Source organism: Lynx canadensis, chromosome B3 (assembly GCF_007474595.2).
Source record: "Lynx canadensis isolate LIC74 chromosome B3, mLynCan4.pri.v2, whole genome shotgun sequence".
Taxonomy (NCBI): Eukaryota; Metazoa; Chordata; class Mammalia; order Carnivora; family Felidae; genus Lynx; species Lynx canadensis.
This window is the reverse complement of record NC_044308.2, coordinates 33,007,259-33,029,629: the sequence shown is the minus strand read 5'-3', so window position 1 is coordinate 33,029,629 and position 22,371 is coordinate 33,007,259. Positions and strand designations below refer to the sequence as shown.

The following is a 22,371-nucleotide window of genomic DNA, read 5'->3' as shown; positions in this document are numbered from 1 at the left end:
CGTCCTGTATCAGCAAACTGATACGGGATGTTGTCTGCTCAAAGCTGCCAGATAAAAGCAATTGTTTGACTTTTACACAATATAGAAAAGAGCCTCCCTAATCACAGGACCCAATTTGTGGAATCGGGCTCTTTATCGCACTCAGCTGTTATGTGAGCGGGCTAGCCTTCCAGAGATGGGAACTAAAGAGCACACCTCAATTCAGCAAGCTGGGGGGAAGGTGCTCTGCAACACTCCCCAAACCTTTTCTTCAACTCTAACCTGGGCCTCTCCCTGGCTATTCCTTCAAGAAGTCATTTCACATCTGCTGCTCCTCCTCAGTTCCCATAAGCTGCTGCTCCTGCCCTGACAGGTCTGGACCCCACTCCCAGCCAGACCAACAGGCTCAAAACCACCAAACAACGAGGGCTTGCACAGGGATGTAAAGGAATGCCCTCAGAGACGATCAACACCACTTCAGATTTAATATGCTCCACCCAGAAGCTTCAAAAGGCATTTACTTGCTAATTAACTGCTTGTTGGTACAACTACCGCTTTACTTCTTTTCTCTAATTCCTGGCCAGAGCTTCAGCCTCCAAGATGAGGCAACAAGGGCCAAATTTACCCTCCCGCCCAAAACAACCACAAAAAACAGACAAAATACTTGGAAACAATGGTTTTCAAAAACACTTAAACATTTAGCAACAAAGGACAATGAGCCATAACAGGAAAGAAAAATAAACCCAAAACAGAGTAAAACGTACAAATGCCCCATCAATAACCTTAAAAGATTTTCCAGATATACACAATCTGAAAGAATTCATTACCAGCAGACCTGCACTACAAGAAATGTTAAAGGAAATCCTTCACGCAGAAGGAAAATGATACCAGATGGAAATAAAGACCTAAACAAAGGAATGAAGAGCACCAGAAATGGTGACTCTGGATAAGCACATAAGACCTTTTTCTTATTATTTAAACCTCTTCAAAAGATAATCAACTGCTTAAAGAGCAATACTAACAACACAGAATGAGGTTTACAATATACACAGAAGTAAACCATATGACAATAGCACTATAAAGACCGGAGGGGAGAAATGGAAGCACCTATCTACTATAAAGTATTTACATTATACATGAAGTATGATATCACTGACAACAGACTGTGACAGCTAAAAACATACACTATAAATCTTAAGGCAACCACTATAATAACAAGGAATTATAACTAATAAGCCAAAGAAGATAATATGAAAGCTAGAAAATAATTCAAAAGAGTGCAGAAAAAGAGGAAAAAGGGAAGATAAAGAGCTTGGACAGACAATAATAGCAAGATGTCAGATTTAAAGTTATCTAATCTATTAAGAAATACATTAAATGCAAATGGCCTAAACAGTCCAATTAAGAGAGACTGTCAAAGTGGATTAAAAACCAAGCCCCATGTGGTGCCTGGGTGGCTCAGTTGGTTAATAAGTAGCCGACTTTGGCTCAGGTCTTGATCTCATGGTCCATAGTTTCAAGCCCTATGTTGGGCTCTGTGTAATAGCTTAGAGCCTGGAGCCTACTTCAGATTCTGTGTCTTCCTCTCTCTCTGCTCCCTCCCCTGCTCACACTCAGTCTCTCAAAAGTAAATAAACATTAAAAAAAAAATTAAAAAGCAAGCCCCAAATATATGTTGCCTACAAGAAATATATTATTTTTTTTTTAATTTTTTTTTTTTCAACGTTTTTATTTATTTTTGGGACAGACAGAGACAGAGCATGAACGGGGGAGGGGCAGAGAGAGAGGGAGACACAGAATCGGAAACAGGCTCCAGGCTCCGAGCCATCAGCCCAGAGCCTGACGCGGGGCTCGAACTCACAGACCATGAGATCGTGACCTGGCTGAAGTCGGACGCTTAACCGACTGCGCCACCCAGGCGCCCCAAGAAATATATTATTTATTAACTAAACTATGAAATCTAAGTCACCATTTTATTTACTTTGCAACTACCAGTATGTTGTTTTTATCTGGTTACATTATTACTATTATTTTTTATTGAAGTTTGGTTGACATACAATGTTACATTAGCTTCAAGTGTACAATATAGTGATTCAACAAGTCTATGTGTTTTGCTATGCTCACCACAAGTGTAGCTAGCTACCATACCTCATCCAGACGACGCTGTAACAATGCCATCAACTAGATTCCCTATGCTATACCTTTCATCCCCATGACTTTTTCATTCCATAACTGGAGGCCTGCACCTACCACTCCACTTCACCCATTTTGCCCATCCTCTCACTGCCCAAGCAATACATTTGAAATGAAGACATCAATAGGGAAAAAAGAGAAAAATGGGAAAAGATATATCACACTAACACTAATCAAAAGAAAGCTATGATAGCAAATTTTAATCAAAATGGATTTCAAAGAATATTTCAAAGAACATAAAATGACTTTCCTTATGCTTGGCAATGATAAAGGGGGTCAATTCATGAAGAGGATATAACAATCATAAATAGTTATACACTTAACAACAGAGCTTAAAAATACAGAGCAAAAAGGTATAGAACTGTGAAGGAAAAAAGTCTACAAGTACACATGTAGATGTCAATACCTGCCCCACAATAATTAATAAATCAAATAGACACAAGATCAATAAAAATGGAGAAGACCTGAACAACATTCCCAACCAACTTGGTCTGACATTTATAGAACATTCCATTCAACGATAGCAGAATATACATGCTTTTAAGTGCACACGAGACTTCACCAAGATAGACCATTTTCTAGGCCATGCAAAAGTCTCAATAAATTTAACAGGAGTCAGAGAAGCACATTCTCTGACCAGAATGTAATGAAAATAGAAATCAATAAAAGAAAGATATCTGGAAACACCCCAAAATGTTTAGAAATGAAATCACACACTTTTAATAGTTCATGGATGGGCTATCAAACAGCCCATCTCAAGAAATCACAGGGGTATTAGAAAGCACTATGAACTGAATGAAAAGAAAAACACACTGTATGGACATCTGAGGATGCAGTTAAAGAAGTATTTAAGGGGAAATTTATAGCACTAAATCCCTATATCAGACAACAGGAAAAGTCTCAGATCAATGACCTGGGCTTCTACCTTAAAGTAGAAAGAGAAGAGCAAGTTAAACAACATAAAAACTAATGAAATACAAAAGAAAAAAATAATAGAGAAAAACTGATAAAACCTAAAGCTCATTATTGATTAAAAAGATCAATAAAACTGATAAACCTCTAAGCAAACTGATCAATGGGAAAAAAAAAAAAAAGGATCATGAGGGGAACTTGCAAAGTATAAAGATCCTGAGCTCACCTCCTCCCACAGATACACCGAGGCTGCAACTGCATATAGAACAACTCTTCCTGAGAATGACCTGAAGAGCAGCAGGAACAACTCTTCCACATTAAAGACATAAAGAAAAAGACATACTGAGAAGAGCAGAAGGGAAAGAGACACAGCCTGGTCGTGAACCAAATCATCGATGTGCTAACCCGCAAGTGGGAGGGATATCACAGATGTGGCGGTCTTCCCTGAGGAGTGAGGGGTTCAAACCCTACACTGGGCACTCCTTGCCCTATGGATCTGCATGGGAAAGAGAAGCCTCCGTAGTATCTGGCTTTGAAAATCAGAGGGGCTTAACTCTGGGGGAGCAGGAAGGTTATAGTAAATGGAGACTTCACTATTAAAGGGCCTGCACACAATCTCAATCACTCCAAGACCCAGTGCAGAGGCAGCGGTTTGAGAAGCACCTGAGCCACGGAAGACACTTACTAATTTTAGGACATGTGCTGGAAGGACAGGGATCTGCAGGAACTTTCTCTGGGAACAGAAGCTTAGCAGGTACCATTTTTTTGCCCTCCTTCAGCCTAGCTGGCCTGACACTAAGGACAGCCTAGCTGGCCTGACGCTAAGGAGCAAAAGTTCTAACACTATCTATCTACTTTACTACAACTGCTCACCCTGTTCCCACATTCTCCTGCAGACCTCTTCTGCCCAGCCTGCCCACCCTGGCAGGCACCTGTCTGAAGTGGCTCTTGCCCACCACACCTGGTAGGCAGCCTCAGCTGGGATCTGCAACCCTCCAAAGCGACTCCTGCCCCAGGTAGGGGCAGGCCACCCCAACCACCAGTACCCCTCATAGGCTAGGCCTCTGAAATAGCTAGGCAAAGCCCACCCACCAGGGTGCCTACAGCAGTTGCATCCCAGACACAATGGGTGGATGCGTGCAGCCCACAAGGCAACGCTCCGGAGTGCCTCTGCTTGACCAGGGGTGACTGTACTTGTGGGCCCCGAAGGATACCTTCTACATAAGGCCACCACCTTCAAGAGCATAAGATGTGGCTGAACTACCTAATATATAGGAACAAATACAGAGAGACAGAAAATGAGACAGAGAAATACGTTCCGAAGAAAGAAGTCAAGACCTCAGAAAAAAACTAAATGAAACAGAAACAAGCAATCTACCTGATAAAAGAGTTCAATGTAATGGTCATACAGATGTTCACTGAACTTGAGAGAAGAGTAGATGAACTCAGTGCAAATTTCAACAAAGAGACAGAAAATAGAAAAAAGAACTAATCAGAACTCAACAACAACTGTGATGAAACACACACTAGAAGAAATCAACAGCAGCTTGGAGGTCACAGAACTGATCAATCTCAGAAGAGACAAAGGGGCAGAAAACCTATTTGAAGAAATAACAGCTGAAAACTTCCCCAACCTGGGAGAGGAAACAGACATCCAGGTCCAGAAAGCACAGACATCCTCAGACAAGATGAAGAAGCCAAGGAGGTCCACACCAAGAAGCATAATAATTAAAATGCCAAAAATTAAAGATAAAGAGAGAATCTTAGAAGCAGCAGGAGAAAAGCAACAAGTTAAGCACAAAGGAACATCTATAAGAATATCAGCTGATTTTTTCAGCAGAAACTGCAGGCCAAAAGGGAGTGACATGATATATTTGAAGAGCTAAAAGGAAAAAACCTACAACCAAGGATATTCTACTCAGGAGAATTATCATTCAGAACTGAAGAAGATAGTTTCCCAAACAGAAGGAGTTCACTACCACTAAACTGACCTTCCAAGAAACGTTAAAGGACTTCTTTAAGTGGAAAAGAAAAGGCCGTAACTAGAAGAAAATTATGAAAGAAAAAAACCTCACTGGTAAAAACAAACATACAGTAAAGGTAGTCGATCAGCCACTTATAAAGCTAGTGTAAATGCAAAAGACAATAATAGTAAAATAGTAAGATCAACTATCAAACCCCTGGTTTGTGGGTTCGAGCCCCATGTCAGGCTCTGTGCTGACAGCTCAGAGCCTGGAGCCTGCTTCAGATTCTGTGTCTCCCTCTCTCTCTGCCCCTCCCCCACTTGTGCAAGCTCTGTCTCTTAAAAATGAATAAATGTAAAAAAAAAAAAACAAAAAACCATTTTTTTAAAAAAACTAATAAATAAAAAAAAATTTTGCATAGTAAAGGAAATCAAAAGAATGAAAAGGCAACCTACTGAATGGGAGAAGATATCTGCAAGTGATTATCTGATAAAAGGTTAATATCCAAAATATATAAAGAACTCAGGGGCACCTGGGTGGCTCATTCGGTTGAGGGTTCTGACTTAGGCTTAGGTCATGATCTCAGTTTGTGAGTTCAAGCCACGCATCAGGCTCTGTGCTGACAGCTCAGAGCATGGAGCCTGCTTTGGAATCTGTGTCTCCCTCTCTCTGCCCCTTCCCTGCTCATGCTCTTTCTCTCAAAAATGAATAAATGTTAAAAAAAAAAAAAAAAAGAAAAATGAAAAAAAAAAAAAAAACTCCTACAACTCACACCAAAAAAAAAAAAAAAATCTGATTTAAAAAATGGGCAGAGGGGGGCGCCTGGGTGGCTCAGTCAGTTAAGCGGCCAACTTCGGCTCAGGTCATGATCTCGTGGTTCGTGAGTTCGAGCCCCGCGTCGGGCTGTGTGCTGACAGCTCAGAGCCTGGAGCCTGTTTCGGATTCTGTGTCTCCCTCTCTCTGACCCTCCCCCGTTCATGTTCTGTTTCTGTCTCAAAAATAAATAAACGTTATAAACAAACAAACAAATAAATAAATAAATAAAGGGCAGAGGACTGGAACAGACACATGAAAAGGTGCTCTACATCACTAAACATCAGGGAAATGCAACATAAATCAAAATCACATGAGATCATCTCATGCATCTCAGAATGGCCAGGATCAAAAAGATAAGAAATAAAAAGTACTGACGAGGATATGGAGATAAAGGAACTTGGGCACCACTGATAGGAATGTAAACAGGCAGGTGCAGCTACTGTGGAAAACAGTACAGAGATTCCTTAAAAAATTAAAAATAGAAATACCACATGATCCAGTAATTCTACTTCTGGGTACTGACCCAAAGAAAATGAAAACACTAATTCAATGTTTGCTGCAGTATTATTTTCTGTCAACTATACTTTAATTAAAAAAAAAAAACAAAAAACACAAAAAAAACAAACCGAGATGGGATGCCTGGGTGGCTCAGTCTGTTAAGCAAGTGACTTGATTTCAGCTCAGGTCATGATCTCACAGTCGTGGAATTGAGCCCCGTGTCAGGCTATGTTGGGCATGAAGCCTGCTTCGGATTCTCTCTCCCTCTCTCTGCCTCTCCCCCACTCATGCACGTGCTCTATCTTCCTCTCTCTTTCAAAATATATAAATAAATTAAAAAAAAAAAAAAAAGATGAACTTCTCCCCCCAAAAAACAACATAAATTACCAATATGGAGAATGAGAGAGATAAGATCACTACAGATTCTACAGACCTTAAAAGGATAAGAGATAATCTTATGCCAATAAATTCAACAATTTAGATGACATAAATTCCTTCAAAGATAAAACTATCAAAGACAATACCAGAAATACAAATTCTGAATTTCTCTGTATCTATTAAAGAAATCAAATGTGTTGTGAAAAACCTTTCCACATCAAAAACTCCAGGCTCAGAGAGTTTCACTGGTGAATTCTACAAACACTTAAGGAAGGTTATCATACCAAATCTATTTGAAGTCTTTTTAAAAAATATTGAAGTATCTCCCATCTCATTCAGTACTACCCAAATACCAAAACCAGGCAGATACACAAGAAAAATACAGACCAATATCCCTCATGAAAATTGATGTAAAATTTTTAAGCAAAATTTTAGTAAACTGAATCTAGCAATATATAAAAAGGAAAATACATCAGAACCAGGTGCAGTTTATCCTAAGGACACAGGTCAGTTTAACATTTGAAAACCAGTGTAATTACCACATACCAAACTAGAAAAAGAAAACCATACAATCATCTCAATAAATGCAGAAGCAGCATTTGAAAAAATCCAACATCTATTCCTAATTCTTGGCTAAATAACATAAATACACTTACTAAACGCACTCTTTCTCCTTGCAGTCTGGTTTCTATTCCACCACTCCACTAAATATGCTTTTGCTAAATTCACCGGGGTCTACTTCTGAAACACAATATAGCATGGTGATTAAAGAGTGTGGACTCTGGAGCTATACTACTTGGGTTCAAATCCCAGCTCTGTCCCTTACCAGGTGTGTGACCCTGAACAGCTGTAATTTCTCCATGCCTCATTTTTCCTATACACAAAATGAAGATAATAGTAAGACTTCCCTTATAGGGAGTTATGAGATTAAATGAGTTAATATATATCCAAAGCACAACAGTGAATGGCATTTAGCAAGAACTATGTAAGTGTTAGCTATTATTGTTACCTTTGGAAAATACCTAGCACTTAATCTCTGGTTGTTCTCAGATGATCACTCTGTCCATGCTGAGAAGCATTTCAGCAGTTTAAAGTAAATCTGAGAGTGCAGTGTGAGCGGTGAGGTCATGGCAGAGCTAGAATGTGAATCCTGGCTCAATCATTTACTGGCTAGGTGTCCTGGGGCACATTGCTTAACCCCTCTGGACCTCTTTTGTCATGTGTAAAAGGGTAATAGTACTTTATTTCTTCAGATTGTTGTGATGATTATGTAGATGTCTCTTTTCTGGCCTCAATCTCCTACTAAGGCCAGGCTTATTTTACCAGGATGCCTTCCAGCTGGACTGGGCTCAGGCCCAGGTTTTCCAGAAACCAACAGTAAATGCTCTTCTCTGAAGAGGTCAATGTTGAAAGGTCAATCTTGTATTCACCCAGGACTTCTAGGGTGTTGTCCTCCCAGAGGCCAGAATGACATCTCAGGGTCAGGAGGGTGGCCTTTTAGGAACCAAGATTCTGATGGGAAGAGCCTGGGCCCTAATGAGCTTATAACTGATCTTTTCTTCTATCTATTAACTGGTGATGTTTCTGTAAGTCAGCTTTGGAATTTGTCATCTCGATTTGAGAGTTAATTACTACCCACAAAGACAAGTAGCTGCAAAAAATCTGTATTTTCACCCTCATATTTCATGAGAACTTTAATTCTTATTAAAATGCCAATGTTCGGGGCACCTGAGTAGCTCAGTCGGTTAAGCGTCCGACTTCAGCTTGGGTCATGATCTCACGGTCCGTGAGTTCGAGCCCCGTGTTGGGCTCTGTGCTGTCAGTTCGGAGCCTGGAGCTTGCTTCGGATTCTGTGTCCCCTTCTCTCTCTGCCCCTCCCCCACTCAGGCTTTATCTCTATCAAAAAATGAATAAACGTTAAAAAAAAAATTTTAAATGCCAATGTTCACACTTTAACATGCTCTCCACATCTTTGCACATCCATCTCTTGGTGTACAGTGTGGCTCCAGATGAAATTTTTCCCCTCAAATAGCTGATTATCTGTATTTCTGAATATATCCCTGGGGTCTTGATTCTGTGCCCCTGACCCATATTTCTATTTTCAGGCTGGTTCTCCCAAACTTGAGGACTGTTTACAGTCCCCCCATCATCAGTAGCCATATCTATTTTGCACTTCTCAAGTTTGTTTACTCCAGAATCATCATTAAGTCTATCTTCTGTGTCCTCACATAGAAGAGATTCCATTTCAGTAAGCTTTAGATATGTCGTTTCTCCCCTTCTGGCTGCTCTAATCCAAACCTTAATCATTTTACAGTAGGACAACAGCGATAACCTTGCTGGCCTCCCCCTCCCACCAGACCTATTCCACTCATAACAGAGAACTCACTGACTCACATTATTTCGAACAGAGCAGTAATTTTGAATTCTATTTAAACCAAATGTTTTAAGACTTGAAGACACCTCCTTACTGACCTTCACCTGAGGACTTCATTTCCCAACACTCTGGATCCAGGCTTATCAATATAGCCATCTACATTTTCTCTCATCACTGAGTATTCCCCAGTCGTAGGTCCTGATTCCAGAGCCCACAGGCTCTTAACCATCACAAGATATAGTATTTAAGAATGTGGGCTGTAGGGTCCTAGGTTAGAATAGTTCCATTTCTGATTAGCTGTGTCTTCTCTATGCCTCAAGCTTTATGTGGAAAGCAAGACAATTAAAGTACCAACAAGAGTACCAACTGGTCTCAGCTGTTACCAGGACTGAACTAACCTATGTAAAGCTCTGTCAGGCACTCAGTAAGCACTGAAAAAACATTAGCTATTACACTAGCATTACTATATTGCCTCCTAACAAGACACCTAGGGTCTGGCACATACTAGGTGGCCCATAAATTGAATATTCATTCCTACCCCTAAATTTATTGAAAACACTAGTGAAAGATAGAAGTTTTAAACTGGGAATTTGACCTACCTTTAAATCTGAGTTGGCTGCAAATTTCTGTCCAATTAAAGCTGCATTTCCTCCTACATAGTGCTGTAAGATAGTTCAAAGTTATCAGACAATATTTTAGCACAACTATGTTACCCAAGCTTAATAATTTTTTAATTTATTGAATTTATAGTCCATTTTTTTCCCAAAACATTTTGAGGCTACCTTATAACAATGCCACACAGATGAGGTTCATAAGATCATTAACCTCATAGGTTAACAATGAGTTACAAGCAAAGGTGAAAAAAAAAAAAAAAAACCAAATATGCCAACCATGAAAATCAATATAACTGTCGTAACTGTAGATCAAATCTGGCCTTTGGTATGCTGGGGTGATAGTCTGAGGTCTCTGGGCCCACCACTGCCTCTTACTCCATGCGAACCTCAAGAAAGTATCTGGACCATGTGGGCCCTCTAAGCTCTCTCCATCTCTGACAGGTTCTACCCCGTAGACTGGGGATTCTCAAAACAATGTCTTCAAAACAACAGCATCATGTAACCAGGAAACTTCCCAGAAGGGAAGTAAATTCTTGAGTCCCATACATCTACTGAATCAGAAACTCTAGGAGTGGAGCCCAGGAAACTGTTTCAATACCCCCTCCGAGTGATTCTGTGTTTCATGTCTGAGAACCACTAATCTAAACCAGCAATTCTCAACCAGTCTGCTTCTCTCCTCTCCCTAACCCTGGAAACTGACCATGTCTGGAGACATTTTTAACTGTCACACCCAGGGAGGGAAGGGAGTGCTACTGTCATCCAATGAGTAGATGCCAGAGATGCTGCTGAACATCTCACAATGGGCAGGACAGCCCCTACAACAAAGTATTAACCAATCCTAAGTGTCAGTAATGCTGAGGTAAGGAGCCTGGCTCTGGAACACTAGAGCAGAGGCGAAGATCCAGCTCTCCCTTGCCATGCAAAAGCTACAACTAGTTCTCTGTGCATCTGGCCTTATTCTGCTCAGGAAGGACTCAGTCATACTACAATTATTCCATGTTATCAGCCACAAGCAATACCCAAACAAGTTAAGAGGTAGGTATCTTTCCCACCTTAAAGTTGGGTAAAATGAAAAAAGAGCAATTTAAGGGATGAACCAGAACCAAACTCTTAGTAACTATGCTTCATAAATACTGGCTGAATTTAACTGACTGGAAACAGTGGAGTTAATGGAAGTTCAGATATACAGTCCTACAAAAAGGGAAAACACTGCAGAACTGGATTCCCAACAATCACATTTGGGAGAGAATGAAGACAAAGTTTATCAGTTGCTTCTAGAAAGCATACAAAAAGGTATCTTTCCCCACCTTCTCTTAATTTACTGCTGGTGAACCAAACAGACCTGGGCTCCTGGGAGCTCTGATGCAATTTGGGCAATGTCATGGAAAGCTTCCTTATCACTGAAGAAGCGCTCAGCTGCCACTCCCTTCCCCATGAAATGAATGAAAGCTTCTTCCAGATCATTCCTTGAATGCAGAATGGTGTGATCTTTCCCATTCCCAGGACTCAGACCAAGCGCCTCCAAGAGCTTCACTCCTGAGAGCACTACATCCACACAGGCATTGACTCTGGAAGGAAGGAAGGAAGAGGCAGTGTGAAAGAAAAAACCAGAAGTACCTATTCTGCATTTAACAACAGAGAAGTGTTTCCAGGAACATATTCAAACAGAAAAACAGACGAAGTGGATCTGAAACCTTAACTGGGAAGTACACAGCATATGGCAGAAGAGTCTTTTATCTGGACGTATGCCAGAATATTTCTGAGGATTGGAACACAGGATTCTTTTCAATAGGTTGGCAAACCTTTGCGAGCTACAAAGAGAAGACAAGTGCTCAGCATTTTAGAATGAAGATATCATGATAACACAAATACAGCATTTCTGAGAAAATGCTGGCAGAGCCAAACTGTCTGGATTCACACTGGCTTTGTGACTTGGGCAAGTCAAATTTCTGTGTCTCAGTTTCCTTATTTATAAAATGGCATAATATGGGTACTTAACTTATAGAACTGTTTCAAAGATTAAGTTAATATATGCTTAGGAACACTGGTGCAAAGTAAGCAAAATGTAAGTGTTGGTCAAAAGTCAAGTATCTGATAGCCTACCTCCAAAGACACATGTGGAAGGTGGTAAAACACTAAATACCTAAATGTGTAAATACTCCCAGCTGAAACTCTTAAGAGTTAAGTGGTATCTTAAAGACTCAGGCACACCTGCAGTCTTGTAACGACTCATCACTTGGCAGGTGTTCACTGGACCAATCCATGACCTTAAAGGGCTCCTAAGAAATCAATGCTGCATCACCTGGTTGGCTCTGTGGAATCAAATTATAAAGAGTTATGGCTGTCTGGCATGGCCTCTCTCCTATGTGTGCACAGAAAAGTTCTGGCTTATATTTTTAATGTTAAAAAGCCACCCCTTAAAAGAGAAGGGTCAAATAATTTGGGTAGCTAGATGAGGACCTTCTGCCCCCCAACCCATAGTCACCTTTATTTTTGCTTCTATTGGGGATGTCATTCTTGCCAATGGGGCTAGATGACCACACAGACAGCTTGTAAGCCTCTGAGAGAACGTAGGCCCACAGAAGGCCAATAAATAGCTCCTGGTGAGAAGGGGGCTGGGCTTGCAGGTGAAATCCAAGCAGCTTCAAACCAGAAAGTATAATCATCAATAAAGAAGGACCGAAGGACTGGATTCTAGTGTGGAATATAGCTACAATGTTTCCCTTCTAGTCTCTTAAAAAAAAAAAAAATCTCTGGATCTGGAAATTAACAAAGTCATTAATGGTGGTAAACCCTAAGAGGAATGAGATTGGGTAAGAGAGAGGAATTTCGTTTTTCATTAGATTTCTAATTTTTATAAGCATGTATTATGTTTATAATTGAAAAGCACTATAATTTTTAAAAGGTTCATATGTAGACTAGATATAAGGTTTACAATGGCAAAGAAGAGACACATCTCTCCTAGTGATACAAACTGACTACACCCTCTTCATAAGGATGCTTTATTTTTCCCCTATGGATCCCATGCTTTAAAAAAAGATTTCTGGGGGCGCCTGGGTGGCGCAGTCGGTTAAGCGTCCGACTTCAGCCAGGTCACGATCTCGCGGTCCGGGAGTTCGAGCCCCGCATCAGGCTCTGGGCTGATGGCTCGGAGCCTGGAGCCTGTTTCCAATTCTGTGTCTCCCTCTCTCTCTCTGCCCCTCCCCTGTTCATGCTCTGTCTCTCTCTGTCCCCAAAATAAATAAACGTTGAAAAAAAAAAATTAAAAAAAAAAATAATAAAAAAGATTTCTGCCTACCAATCAGCATTTAAATATTCAAATTTACTTATTCTTTTAAAATTAAAGATACATACATACTCTGGTCAACTGGAAAGGCATAATCTAAGAGTTACTATGCCCTTCAGTGCATAAAACACACTGACATTCATGTGGCAGGAGCTTAACAGTGTTTAAAAAACATCCCTTTCACAGCCCTGCATGATCATAAACCAAGCAAACCTTATAAACCAGTCTCAATTCCACCTCATACAGGGTGTTCTTTATTTCTACTGGATGCAACATTATATATCTAAAGGGTAGACTCTTAACACATCGCCTTCATATCCAGTGGTGTGCTGAGACCTTGAATAGAGTTTGATTCTTTAAAGATGGGAATGGGGGAAGTTTGCAAAAGTTACAAAAAAACCAAAAGGAACAATGTTCAGCATACTTTGCAATACAAAACTCAACAGAATTTTGATTTAAAAAAATGTAACTACCATAGGAACATTTTCCACCCCCCAACTTAATCATGCCATGAATACAAAGGGGAAAAAACCTTATAAAAGGAAAACATTTTATTCAGTAGCTTTTAGTAAAAAGGGATCATTGAACATCTCTGTGCCAGACACCAAACTAAGTACTTCTCCATGTGCTTTCTAGTCACCCTTTAACCAGAGCAAGAATCTTCCTCTGCACTTACCTTAATTCAACAGCATCTGAAAATGTAAACAAGCACATTACCTACGTTGCTTTATTACCAGCGGAATTAGAGAGAGGGAGGGAGCAAAAGAACCAGAAGACAAAATTATGCTCATTTGACTTCAGGCAGAATTTCACAGTTGAGTACAAAAGGTATAAAAGATTGTAATGTGAGTTTGGAGAAAAGGAAGACACAGATGCAATAACTGGAAACTAAAGCAAGGCAACAGATACTGAATGTCCAAACAAGAGGAAGGACTAGAAGGACAGGGAAGCCTGGGCTTCCGTGCCCTACTTCCAGAGGTTTGTTGGGGGGCTGGGGAAGGGGGCACAGTTCCCCTTCTAGACTGTAAATTCTTTAAAGGCAAGGATGGTGGTTCTAATCACCTCCCTTCTGTTTCATTATCTGTAAAATGTTTCAAGTTCTTCCTAGCTTTAACCCTATACCTGAGATATTTACAATGGGTAATCATAATCACCAGAAGATGCAGAACTGCAGAGAAGAGAGATCCAAAGGTGCAGGGGCAGTGGTCCCTGCGCTGAACTCTGGATGGTGCTCTGGTCAGAGAGAGAAGGCTGGTATTTCTGAAGCAATGCATGTGAGGCAGGTGTTTTCAGAGAGATCACACCAGTTTGCAAAACACGGTAAGATAGGCAAGTAGTTCTCACTGCTTTCAGCTGAGAAAAGCTGAGGCTGGAGGCTGACTGACATTCCAAAGGCCACAAATGGAGGAGGCTAAATTCAAACCCAGATTTATCCGATACTGAAGCCCTTGCATGCAGTGTGCACAAGCACAGGTGCAGATGAAGAGATTAACTTTACGTGTGGATACAGTAAGAATGTGGATCTAGTTAGAATGGAGAGCTGAAGAGAGGAGTGGAGTATGACAGGCTTCAAAGGCCAGGGAAAAGCCAGGTATTGGGGAATGAACACTAGGTTCATGATTCACTCAACGGGTCTCAGGCACCAGAGTCCGATTTTGGAGCAGAGGAGGTGGCACATTCTAGAAAGGTGTGGTAGCGTGCCCACCGCTGACCATCTTTCTTGAAACATGTCCTATCCGTTTTTTCTCTGGGTCCTTTCCACCAGCCCCCTACATGCTGGTGCCTCCCAGAATTCCACCCTTGCCATTTACTTTCCTTTCTTGCTCTCTTCCGGGGCAATCCTATCCAGTCTCTGACCTCAACTTAACCATTGGCATCTCCAAAGCCTGCAAGCCTGCTCCTCAATATGCTCCTAAACTTCAGCCTCACTGTCAGCTGAAGGCTCAGTTTCATTTGAAATCCCACAAGCAGGCACAGTGCCCCCTCCTCTGAAATCCAACCTGTTACTTTTCAACACAAACTCGATCTCTTTTCTTAGTCTCATAGCAATAATGTGGCATGAACAAGATCGGAGCCAGAAACCGGCTTACCTTGTGACTCTGGTAGTTCACAGCTGTGTAATCTTGGGCCAATCAATATTTCTAAAGCTTTGGTTTACTTATCTATGAAAACTGGAAGACATTATTTGTATCTATGTACATAAGGTTATAAAATGCCCGATGCTAAAAACTTGTCATTCTGGATTGCCTTTCTTCACCACACTCAACCTGTTAACAAATTTCACATTTAGTACACTGCGAATGAAAAAAGGCTCTTCTCTCCCTTCACCCAGACCCTACAACGGCCTCTTAAGTAAGGTCAGGATGTCAAGACTTTCCTCCTTATCAACCACACTACATTGTGCATCTAGAGTGCAAGTGAAAGTGTGTGTTCTCCTGAGAAGTCAAACTACAACATCCCCTCCCCCAAATGAAATTCTAGTACAAGTACTGCAACTTCTCTCACCTACTCCTTGCACATCACCATCTTTAGGGCTAAAATCCCTTTGGGTAATGAAAAATGTTACCAACGGATGTCTGTTACCCACAAAAGTGATGTGAAACTGTCAATCGGGTTACAGCCATGGCTCAAAACCCACCCTTTACGTTCCTACCAGTTATTCTCAGCAAAGAACTTAGTCTTATTTACTTGCTTATAAACCGTTACTGCTCTCCTACCACCTACCCTGATATGAAAGGCCCTTCTCAGCATCATTTACTCACCTCTCTCTACCATAAGGTCCTTGCTCTCAAAACAGGGCCAACTTGCTGTTCCTAAACTGTGTACTTCACATTTGGTTCTCTCTGCTTAGGTGATCTTATCCCCCCACCCCACCCCACTTCTGTGAAGAAATCCCATTTTTTCTCCAGGGCCTATCCCATGCAGTCACTATAGCAGATTATATTGTCCAAGATGGTCACACGATGTTCCATCCTTTTTACAATGTGATGTTGACACTCCTTCCATCAAGATGTGCTCTAAGTCCCATCCATTTGAAACCAGCTGGACCTAGGACTGTGGTAGAAGTAACACTGTGCTTTTAAGATTAGGTCGTAAAAGGCATTAAGGCTTCTGCCTGGTCGTCTTGGAACATTCTATTTACTCTGCTATGAGAAACCTACATAGCTAGCTGCACAGAACGCCTGTAGGTAGGTGCTCAGGATGTAGCTGAGGCTGTAGCTGACAACCACAATCAACCTTTAAAGAGGATTCCAGTCCCAGACACCATCTGACTGAAGCTGCCCCTCCAGTGAGAACTGCCTAGCAGAGCCTAACTGAACCTGAGAATCAGAAAAGATAATAAAATGACCATGTGTTAAGCTACCAAGTTTTGGGGTGATTTGTGATTTAGTAAATGTAACGTCACCTTCTCAGAGCATTTTCCAAAGCCTCATCCTGGGAAGAATTAGTAATCCTTTGAGACACAAGGCTACCTTGTTTTTAGCCCTAGTTCTGCAAAGCACTTCTGATAACTGTTACAGAGAGCACTGTGTGCCCCTGTCCCCCACCAATTCGTATGCTGAAGCATTTACCACAAATGTGACTGTTTTTGGAGATAGGGACTACTTAATCTAACAGGGCTAAAGTCCATATAAGAGGAAGAGACACCAGGAGTGTGCATGCACAGAGAAAAGGCCACATGGGTACACGGTGAGAAGGGGGCATCTGCAAGTCAGAAAGAGAGGACTCACTAGAAACCAATCTTGCCAGCACCTCACCTTGATCTGAGACTATCAGCATCTAGAACTGTTGAGAAAATAAATTTCTGTTGTTTAAGCCACTCAGTCTGTGGTATACTGTTATGGCAGCATGAGCACTAATAATAAATATATCTCTTTTCAACAAATGAGGCGGGGATCTTGCTTCACCCATTTCTGTATCAGAACCTAGCACAGACCTGACACATACCATGCAGTTGATGATTTTTGTTGAATGTGCATAAAACCAGGGAGGACAATTAAGAAGCTGATAAGGAAGTTGGTGAAAGGGCCTGAACTTGAAAGAAGAGATAAAAGGGGATATATCTGAAGAAACAATACACTGGTATTAAAAGAACAAAACAAAACGAAAAAACTAGCTAACGTTTGAGTGCTCTTTACAGCAGAAGGCATGCTAGATTACACGATTATTTTGTCTAACCTTCAGGATAACTTGGCTCTCTACCTTAGCCTTCCCCCAGCACTCACAAAAACCAGCAGAAATTTCATAGATGGCCTGCTTTTGTATGGTGCTTTAAAGGTGAAGACAAGATATTTAAGTCGAACTGAGACAGGGTTTAAAGTTTGTGTGAGGAGAACAAATACATTTTTTGGAGAGGAACACAAAGAAAGGAGGCGCTGTGAGCTGGGAGAACCTTATATATGCCATGTCACTGAAGTCAGGGGAAGAAAAGAGTTTCAAAAAGGGAAACTCTTTAGCGCGTGCAAGACTGCAGACAGTTGGCAGTGAAGACTTAAAAAAAAAAAAAAAAGGCAGTTGAACTGGAAAATCAACAAGTCACCAGTGAGTTTTGAGAGAGTAGTTTCAGTAGAGTGGGGGTCTCCCGGACGTTCAGGAAGCGAAAACAAGGGAAATAAAGTCAGCAGTTAAAGGCAGCGACCACGCCACTCAAGAAGTTCAGAAGCAAGAGGATGAGCGTCGTAAGACCAGGTGTCTTTGACCGCAAAAAGGCAGACGAGCCGAAACAGGAATGAAGGAGACTGGAACATGAGGGTGTCAGGCTGCGCGGGATTTGCAAGAAGCTATTAGGCTGGTCCTACCAAGACGAGACAAGGATGCAGAGGCTAGCCGAGAGCAAAAAGCAGTCTGGTGAGTCCTTGCAGCAGCGACGAACGGGGCTCGTCCTAGACGTCTGACGCTTCTCGTCAAGGAGGCAGCGTGGACACCAGCGCCGAGGGGCCTCCCGGGGACATCTGGGAACCCCTGTTTCCGCGCGGCTCTACCTCCCAGCTCCCCAGCCGCCCGAACTCCGCCAATGTGGCCCTAAGAGGCCCGGAGCGCCCGCACCTCCTTGGAGAGACCCTGAGACTCAGGCCCCGCAAGCACTCACCCCACGGCCACGCGGCGCCAACGCCGGGCCGGCCGTACAATGAGCGCGTCCCAGGCGGCCGCCAAGCGGCCCTCAGGGGAGCTGGGTCCCGGGGGCGCGGGCGCCAGCTGTAGCGAGCTCCACAGCGAGCGCAGCGCCGAGCCGGGCAGCTGCGGCTCCAGCAGGAGGACACAGCCCACCGCCAGCGCCAGGAAGCCGGCGTACGCAGAGCCGCGCCACAGCGCCATGGGGACCGAGGCGCCGCAGCGTCCAGACAGCTCCTTTCCCGGCCCGCGCCTCTTCCGTCTCTGCGTGCGCCGACGTCCACACGCGCCACGTCACGCCAGTGCGCCGCGGCCCCCGGGGGCGGGCTGGGGGCGGGGCTCCGCGCCTCTCCGCAGGCGCCAACTCTGGCGCTGGGGGGCGCGGTTGCGAGGCCCTGCAGAAGGTTGGACAAAGGTCCGAACGCGGAGCCGGGAGGCAAGCCCCGCGCGTCTCCCCACCTCCCAGCTCCATCCCGGACCCCAAACCAGAGGGGCGAGGGCACGTTTGTTTTTCCAATACGAGGGAACAGACGGATTATGAAGAAGCGGGCCAACCTCACGTTAATCTTTGAGCCGGTCAGTGTCCCCGCTTGAGCAGCGCCTGCATTTGCCGGGAAGGACACCAGTTACACTCCCCGTCTTTTAAGCCATCCCTCCGCGTGTGTCCATCCTCCACCGCTGATTAAACAATTCCTCTTCCTCCCGGGGGGAATTAGCTCAGAGGGCAGCAGCGCCGCAGCGAGCCCCTGGGGCGCGCTTGGCAGGGGATTCTGCTCCTTTAGAGGGTAGCCGAGGCCTTCGGCCACTCGAGGCCTATTCCAAGACGGGAGAGCCAGCAGTGTTCCTCCTCTAGGGATGATCACATTCAAGCCTTAAGACAACCCTCTGGGGGGGGGGGGCGCTGTTCCCTTTAACAATATCAGAAAAACGCACACAGGCACACAATCTTGTGTTAGGGAGGTTACGGACTTGGGTTAAGAAAGACTGGTTTCTCTTCTTTTCCCTTGATGGTAGGGCTTCAACCCAGGTAGGCCCTGTCTTCCTCGTTGGGGCCCTCTTTCTACGAGCCCACATTGAAACCAGTGAAGCTAGGCTTGTTGCCAGTTCCTTCTCAGTGGCTACCATGCACCTCCTGGTCTTCTTCCCTGGCTTGTTGCCATTTTTTCTCCTGACTGGCTTTGGACTTTCCACTCTGCCTCTGACCTTTGGACTTGGCAACGAAACTTAATTTCCCTAGCTTTGATCTTGGGCTATAAGGTTTATTCCCCCACCTCCCACACTCCCCAACCCCCACATCACCTGCTCTTCCCCCTCCTGGCCATCTACCTTCTCCTAGCTCACCCCATCCAGCCCACCTGATCCCTGATCGTAGCAGCCTTTTCAAAGGAGATGTTCACACAGGAAAAGATTTGGGCTGCTATAGGAAAAGAAAGAAGCCAAGGAGCCAGTAAGATTTGCGTGGAGCCACGAAACTGCCTTCTCTAGAGTTGCCTGTCTCTTCTCTCTCCTGAGATGTGTCAAATCAGTTCCTAGAGAAACTATTCCCTCTCATGGCCCACAGTGGTCATGTTTCCCTACCATCCCAGAGATGACTGAACCAGCACCTAACTCAAAAGCAGGGAATCCACCAATGGCAGAGAACACTTCTCAATTAGCAATAATCTTGCCTCAGATAAACCTCATTGGCTATGATACTGCCCCTGCACAAAGCTCACAGAACACTTCTCTCTACTGAGAATTTGGACCAAGAGTCAAGAGTCCGTGGCTAGGTGTGTTTGTTTGTTTTTCTTTTCCTTTTCTGGACCCGCAAGGTCACATAGGCTTGATGGTCAGATAGAGTTAGTTAAATATATTTCCAAGATGAAGTTTTGGGGGCGCTCAGGAAACTGTGGGAGGACCATGGAGCAGACAGTCCTAGAGATACAGGGAAATGCTCCACACCAGAGTCATGTGGAAACAAAGTTGCCTGGGGCCTTACCTTCTGGCTCCCAAGGTAGCTGCTGAACTGCCAGCACTTTGAAACTAATGCTTCTGCTTCTTTCCAGGCTTGCCAGAACTACCCCCGCCCCCTTAACCCCTCAGTTGTATTAAGATATAATTGACATGTCAGTTATAACACTGTATAAGTAAGGTGTCCAACATAATGATTTGATACATGTATATACTGCACCATGATTACAATAAGTTTAGTTAACATCACTACCTCGCATAGTTACAACATTTGTTTCTTTGTATTTAAGTTGTACTCTCTTAGCAGCTTTAAAATACATGATACTAGGGGCACCTGGGTGGCCCAGTCCACTCAGCATCTGACTTCTGCTCAGGTCATGAACTCACAGTTCATGAGTTTGAGCCCGTGTCGAGCTCTGTGCTGACACCCCAGAGACTGGATCTTCTTCAGATTGATTCTCTCTCTCTCTCTCTCTCTCTCTGTCCCTCCCTGCTCATTCTCTGTCTCTCTCTCAAAAGTAAATAAATGTTAAAAAAATTTTTTAAAAAATACATTATACTAGAACTTTGGATTTAGCCACAGAAACAAAACTACAGCAGCTTGAATAAAATGGAGATTTATTTCTCATGTAAAAGTCCACATGGGGTGCCGGTACTCTGTGGGCTGCAGCCATCTGCCCATTGTTGAGGCTGCTCTGGGGCTCTTGCTGGTTGGTCGCTCAGTGTAGGTTTGTGTTGTGGGTGATGGCAGGGCTGGACAAAGAGCCCAGAGTGTGGACCTCAGTTCCAACTGAGAACAGCAGGAGCTATAGGAAGAATACCAGTTACATTTGCCAGTCGTGGCAGAGTCTGATGTGACTTCTGGTCACCTGTACAATCATAGTGGCCTTAAATTCCCTCTCACTTATCAGGAGCTCAGGGGTGAGCATTCAGCTATTTTTGGTGCTACGACCCCGCTTAAAATATTTCCTTAATGAAAAATAGTCATTTTGGATTCTGATAATCTTATCTGTTTAGAGAGTCTGCAATGCATTGCAAGCAATTTTTCTAGAGGTTAGATTTCTGGGGGCAATTATACAAAAGAGCCCAGAATGGGCAGCCGTGGCTCCATTCTCTAGGCTGAACAAAGAAAAAGGGGCTGGGCAGGCCTCAAGACACCCCTTCCCCCCACTCAAATTGCTTCCAGACATGGCCTTTTTGCAGTTGGTTCTCTCTCTCTTAGGATCTTGAAATGAGAAAAAAAAGCAATTTGGTTCCAGAAAATTCAGAGGCAAATGGAGGCCCCAGGTGTCCCCCCCAAGACCCTGACCTGGAAGGCCAAGGTGCAGATCCCACATTTCTACAAGGAATTAGCAGAGTGCTATCTGTTCCCAAATTAGCCTGAAGCTTTGGCTTTGACAACAACACAAGTCAACACCACCCATGTGATCAGAGGGGTTTTAAGGAGCAAGTTTGTTCCCACACTGGAACAGAAACTAAAGTGGTACCAAATAGTCCTTATGTAAGCTGGGCTAACCCACTTTTCCACAGTTGCAGGCCTGTGGAGTTTCATCCAAGCTGCTCTCCGAAGTCCACACTGTGTCAAGGCCTTTGCTCAAGCCAGAGACACAGACCACCACAGGCCACACCCAAAGGCCAGAGTGAGAGCTCAGCTTTGAAGATTGTAGAAAACTCTAAGGAGACAAAAGAGAAGGGATAAAGGATCCTAGGATCTGAAAAGAGAAAGTTTTATGTCTGCAGCCATAGCCCTGGGCAATCAGACACCCTCCTCCCTAATCTGCCATCAGGAGGGCACTAGAAGAGCTAGGAGGATAGGTTGCTGAACAAGGAAAGGCAGAGTGTTAAAGGCATAGGAGCCAGGTGACAAGAATGTCAGCTGCAAATCATGATAGTTCATGGACATTAATAGGACCTCCTGCATAGATTAGGGCAGAGAACTTCTTAGTTTGTGGGGATGCAACAGTGTGGTGGCGCTGGATTTCTTTGGGCTTTGGGATTAACTGCTTTGGGCCAGGAGGAAGTGCTGAGCGTGGGAAAATGGGAGGGGCAGAGCTGTCTGGGCTTCTATCTGGCAGGGGCCTATGAGCTTCATAGGGCAAATGTGTGAGGCATGCTTCTGGAACATAGCTGTCACACTGGCTGCTGTAGCCTGTTCACACTAGGGACCCTCCAGCTTGGTGCTCCTCTGCAGGCTGTATAAACCAGCCCTGCTGTAGGTCCTGGAGGATGATACAGCCATCAGATCTGGGTTCTGTAATATTTGCCGTGTATGTTTAGAAGGAAATGGAAAGTTTG

At 43.5% G+C, this 22,371-nt stretch overlaps 1 protein-coding gene and 1 non-coding gene across 4 annotated transcripts in view; both read right to left on the bottom strand.

The window, feature by feature from the left end:
• The window catches only part of ADPGK (ADP dependent glucokinase), a 28,682-nt gene extending 10,308 nt beyond the window's left edge, over nucleotides 1–18,374 (bottom strand). For 2 of the 3 annotated variants that reach the window (XM_030317761.1, XM_030317763.1), the window contains exons 1-3: nucleotides 18,104–18,374; nucleotides 11,071–11,296; nucleotides 9,714–9,776 (exon numbers count right to left, since the gene is read on the bottom strand). In XM_030317761.1, the coding sequence (XP_030173621.1) occupies nucleotides 9,714–9,776; nucleotides 11,071–11,296; nucleotides 18,104–18,330 (516 nt within the window). In that variant the 5' untranslated portion in view covers nucleotides 18,331–18,374. Of the gene's footprint in view, nucleotides 1–9,713; nucleotides 9,777–11,070; nucleotides 11,297–11,939; nucleotides 11,958–18,103 lie in introns of those variants that run through there. The other variant, XM_030317764.1, reaches the window with a different exon arrangement.
• A 1,319-nt stretch (nucleotides 18,375–19,693) lies between these two features.
• On the bottom strand, nucleotides 19,694–19,838 carry LOC115517302. Its single transcript, XR_003969770.1, has one exon. It is a non-coding gene; the product is annotated as a U4 spliceosomal RNA (small nuclear RNA).
• Nucleotides 19,839–22,371: the final 2,533 nt, after the last annotated feature.